Below are 5,328 nucleotides of genomic sequence, written 5' to 3' on the forward strand. Positions count from 1 at the left end.
ACTGCTTCTGAAAAAAAGAGTTATTTTTGATCAGTAAAAAGGAGAAATGGTTTCATTATCTTTTAATAACTTGCTGATATTTAGATTTAGTGGGCTTGGAACTACGTAGCAAATGAGCAATTCGAAACAGTTTTGAACGCGTCTTACAAAAATAGCTGATCCTAATGCAAAGTGCTTTAAATGTGTTCCCGTTATAAGTAGAACGTTGTTCATTCATAATTTTTGATCTTCAGTTGTGTACACAATAATCCCATTATGCAAGTGTGGTAGAGCAATAAAAGGATATTTATTGTACATTTAAGTCCATTCTAAGGCGGGTAGCAATCAATCGAATATCGTTCACGATTGTGGACTTTGGTTGTTTAGAATCATGAACAATTTGAAACACTTCATAGCCCAGAGAAAAGACGCCGATGACAATGAACGCTCCTCCCACTGCAACGGCCGCTTTTTTGCTCGTTTCATTGGCCAAGGTCTTTCCAGCTGCTTTGCTGGATCCTGCCAAGAGATCATCGCTCAATGATGCAACACCAGGAACGATATGGGCTGATGGTTTCGATTTTGAACCAACGAATTTGATGGACTCGAAAGCGCCATTCAAAAGGTCTTCTTTCGAAAAGGACGCTTGAGAAACAATTCTCTTAACACTGTTAAACAACTCTGAGTGCTTCCAATCCCAAAAGCTCTCTGCAGTTCCTTTTTCAGGGTCTGGGAAACACCGGTCTCGTTTGATAGCTTCAAGAGCACTTCTCAGAACCTCGTGTGATTCAGCATGTGCCGTCAATATTCTTTCGAACTCTTTGTCGAGCTCGGCTTCTCGAGTACGGGTCATCCGATCGTTTCCGATTTTGGTAACACCTCCGCCAATGCCCGTCATGGTGCCAGCCACAAGTAAGCCTCTAGCCATGAACGGGATTGCAGCACCAGCCGTAGCAATGGAGGCTGCACCCGCAACGATTCCCAAGATAGATCCTGAAATAATTTCAAGTTAGTGGTCATGCATTTTGAACTTCCAGTCATTGGACGACGAATTCTGGGGCATCCAATTTGGTTCATTTGAACTGGAAGGCACACTACTATTGAGAAAATAGCTATTTATTCAATGGGCACCCTATTCTTGACGCGTGGTTAAAAAAATGTTACCTGAAGAAAAAAACCGATTTTTAAGGTTGAACCTGAAAGTTTAAATCCTTGAGACATTTTTGGGGTGTAGCTTTTTATGCAATCAAGTATGAAGAGAACCTAAAGAAGAGTTGGCATGGAGAGAAAAGAGAGTTAAAGGTGACTAGACCTGGTCAACGTTTCAAGGAATAATCTTTACTCAACCCTTGAATTACAATTGTAGTAGTTTCGCTTCATTTGTTTTTCCTCAAGGAGGGAATAGAAATACTTGTAAAAACTGAATTTCAAGAAGAAGAATCTTTTTATCTTATTTTTGGTTTTGGTTTTCACGGGTTTTTCTACCCGCTACAGGGAACGTAATCCTCAGTACCCTAAATGAATAGTCTATTTAATACCTTTCAATCTTTATACGGTATTCGGTCTACCAACAAATTCAAGTTGGTAGACATTTAAACTTGCAAAATATTTTTCAAAACCTGGGAAAATGTTTGTTGTTTCTGAATTATTCATGAATGTTTGAAAAACGAATATAATATGCTTGCTTCAAAAGTCAAGTAAAAAGATTGGTACCAAGATGTCCCCAGCCTTTGTATTACAAACTATTAAGAACCATTATCGCATACTTGGATGTGTTTTTTTCCAAATTTCCCACCATGGTGTATAATATTAGATATCAAATATTAGAACTATTGCTTCATCATAAAAATGGACAATGAATCCAAAGGGTCCTTTGTTATAAAGTTGCTGCTCACAAAATTTGGATGAATTTTGAATGAAAATCAATGGGTTGGTTGTTGCGTTATACCATTTAGAAATTGTTCTATACCCAGACATATTCTAAAAACTTTGAAACGATGCACAAAACTCAACAAGTATTTGATCAACATTTTTTTTCTATTTACATTCGATGAGCGAGCCTTCAAATCATACGCCCGTTCAAAAAGATGTGTTTCATTCTATGGGGACATCTAGGCAAAGTCTGTCAGGAACCTTTGTTTGCCAGTGATGCAAAATTGCCGCTTCAAATAGGTTCCTGCGGAGTTGACCCTTCTGTCATAACTCAATGCCAAATGCTCTTGCATGCGCCAAATTTGCATCACTGTCACCGGCAGGCACGTTTGTTTGTTGGTGCTAGATCTTGCCTGAACGTCCAAATATTACATTCATTTTTAACACAAAGCGAATTCGCTCTTGCGCTTTGCACACACACCTTGGGTATCCTGCTTCCAAAACGTACTCATAAGTATGCCATCATTTGATAGGTGATAATTTTGAAGGTTTAGGTGATTCTGTTATCTTCTTACCGCCAGGGGCAAAATTCGTGTCATGGCCGGTTTTGGCTCTCGTAGGCACCTGGGACTAGTTTGACAGTTACTTGCATTTTGCTTTTTTGCCATTACCTGAATCATGAATGTTCTAGTTTTGAAGCAAAAAATAGGCGCCTAGGTGTACATTTCATTCAAAAATATATCAACCAGTTGTCTGAAAAATGTCTGTGTATCAATTATTTTCAACTCGTTAGATCTTTGGAATTGGTGATTTAATTAAGTTGAGCTTTGGAGCTTGAGATGGTATGAGCAAGAGACGATGAGGTCAGTTGATTTAACAGCTTACAACTTGAAATGAAGAGAATTGCCTGGCAGGCAAGTACTTGATATTTTTGAAGACAATGCGAGCCTAGTTGTTTATGTTTTGTATTCATGATTCAGACATTGGCAATGCTAAGAAAGGAAAAAAACAAACAATGGACAAAACTAGTACCAGCCGCCCAAGGGTGCCCAAACGGCCTATGATAAGGGAGGGAATGATTGGGTAAAAAGACGTTTTGTCCCTAAAGCCCATCTTTTTACACATTTGCACTTTTCACCTTTATTTGCACCTTTTCATCTTTATTTTGCACTTTTTTATATGTGCGGCCTATTAACGGTGTTTTGGCTGAAATTAGCGCTTTCTTGGCTCTAGAATTGGTTATAAAATCATAAACCAATGTCTGCCGCCAAAAAGAATACTGTATGTGCAAAGCTGAATTTTGAACAATTGCCGTCAATTATTGAATTATGCGATTGTGACATGCACACATGAGTGGCACACCATGATTGAGAAACGGGTGAAAATAGTTATAAAAAACGCCTGTTTCATGCTCAAAGAGACAAGCTAAGCAAGACGTTATGATACTTAAGTGGTCCAAAAAACTCAACACAGCGGCTTTCCTTGTTTCCTCCAAGCTAACTAATTTAGCGTTTTGAAAACAAAAACTTCCATTTCTTCTTCAATTAGATCATTGGTGCAGATCTGCTGCAAGAGAAAATGCAATTGGAACCTTTCCACGACCTCAGTCAAAAGAAACATACGTCAATTTTATCCGAAATTTTGTCCGGAATTGACCTCTCAAGATGAGGCCTTTCAGATTTGAAATAAAGATTTGAATACGTCTTCTGTGTTGACTTTACTTTGCACCTTGTATTACATATTCGGCCTTTTTTGCACTATTGGGCCAATATTTTGCACCTTTTTTGTTTCTAAAGGCTTTCCAATTTTGCACTTTTTGCCCGACCCTAATCATCACACTTATTTTGCACCTGGCGGTAGGAATATAATAAAGTCACCTAAACCTTCAAAATTGTCCCTTATTGCACCCAAATAGTGGCTTTAAGGATATGGGCGTTCCATTTATCGCCAGTTTTTTTGCTGCAGCAATGCAGCCAAGCATAACAAAGGTTCTCACAAAATGCCCCGCCAAGCGCAAAGAATTGCTTTAGCAAGAAATGATTGGCCTTGCTATGATCTTTATCAAAAAGGGGGTTATTTCAATTTGATATCATTTTCCCAATCACATTGGGATACAGTCTTTCCGTCGTCCAATGACTTATTGGTGACCCTGAGTTTGAGCTAGTTCGACTCTCACCTGTGATTCCCGCAACACTTCCAGCGATCTTGATTCGTGTGTGCGTTCTTAAAAGGGCGTCATATTTGCAAGCAAGATGTTCCAGATCATTGCAAATGTGGTTTAGGTCCTCCTCATACTTCTTCAGGATTTTGAATTCTTTCCACAAAGAAGCCTTGATCTCACTATTCACTTGAGGATCAAAGGTGGAGGCAATCGCAAACATTTCTAACTCATCGCTTAGTTTACTTGAACTCATTCCAAAATGATATTTTTTTTCGTAAGACATCTCGCCTTACTTTCTATCATTCCAGTCTATATTTGAGCTGTTTTACTTGCACTGCGTATTGGTTCGATTGCAAACCATTTATAGAATATACATTAAGCCTGCGATTCTCTGATTTCACTGTTGATGCACGAATGTTGATTTCCTAAACAATAAAGAATAGAGACGAGACAGAGGAAAAAACTCCCATTGTCGTCCGTCAGGGTCTATTGCAAAACTTGTTTGCGCCTACCAAGGAATTTTGAAAATTGCGCTTATCTAAATTATGGTCACATATTATGTGGTTTGAATGTAGCCAGAAAGGTATGGGTATATAGGAGCTTTTTTTTTTGTTCTTCATCTTCGTCCATGAATCTGACCAAGCAGATAAGAGATAATGAAGATGAGGTAATAAATAGCTGAGGAATGAGTTGACAAAATGGAATTTATGTCTAAAACAGTGGACAGAGTGAGTTTTAGAATAAAGGCAAGTCATGTGTTGTTGGACGATGGTTTTCTTTTCCCAGAAGACAACTTGGACTAAACTTTTGGGGCAAAAGGAGTCTTAACACTGGAATAAAATCACGTTAAACAACTTCAATAGTAGCATGGAGACAAATTAGTGGTTGAAATGTAGTCTGAATCTTGCTTTAAGACGGAAGTTATAATCCTTTCTTTGTCGTTTACAATATCAATGTATTGAAAAGCCAATAATGGGAAGGAAATTAAGTTTCATCAAACATGCAAATGCCAAATCGTTCAGTTAAAAAGAGAGAACGACGACAAAACACCCTCCAGCACTGTAAAATGACTGCCAATTGTTGACTTGAAAACCTTGCTATATATAGTCATGTCCAAATCATCACTTAGCTTAACAGTGATGCCGGGGAGGAGAGAATTTCAATATACAAAACTGGAGTAATAGGACCAGATCTTGCCAATTCTTCTGGACTTCTGAAGGGATCTACTACGGAGGGATTATAAGAGTAACCCCAGTGTAGCAGAAAACGTAGTTGAAAACTTTGTCTTTGTTTGGAAATCCACCGTAGGTCCTGCA

General features: G+C 38.4%; 1 protein-coding gene across 1 annotated transcript; it reads right to left on the reverse strand.

The window, feature by feature from the left end:
- Positions 1–262: 262 nt before the first annotated feature.
- On the reverse strand, positions 263–4,506 carry LOC131891078 (uncharacterized). Its single transcript, XM_059240578.1, has 2 exons — positions 4,028–4,506; positions 263–972 (listed from the first exon to the last, which is right to left on the reverse strand). The coding sequence occupies exons 1-2, from the start codon at positions 4,293–4,295 to the stop codon at positions 287–289; spliced, it is 954 nt and encodes a 317-aa protein (XP_059096561.1). The 5' UTR covers positions 4,296–4,506; the 3' UTR covers positions 263–286.
- Between the last annotated feature and the right edge of the window lie 822 nt (positions 4,507–5,328).

This window comes from Tigriopus californicus, chromosome 11 (genome assembly GCF_007210705.1).
Source record: "Tigriopus californicus strain San Diego chromosome 11, Tcal_SD_v2.1, whole genome shotgun sequence".
NCBI classification, from domain to species: domain Eukaryota; kingdom Metazoa; phylum Arthropoda; class Copepoda; order Harpacticoida; family Harpacticidae; genus Tigriopus; species Tigriopus californicus.

What these genes read in the sequence shown, in the direction of transcription:
- LOC131891078 (XM_059240578.1), bottom strand. Translation starts at nt 4,295, where the DNA reads ATGTCTTACGAAAAAAAATATCATTTTGGAATGAGTTCAAGTAAACTA. An exon ending in AAGTGTTGCGGGAATCACAG is followed by an intron (nt 973 to 4,027) that starts GTGAGAGTCGAA and finishes AAATTATTTCAG; the next exon opens with GATCTATCTTGGGAATCGTT.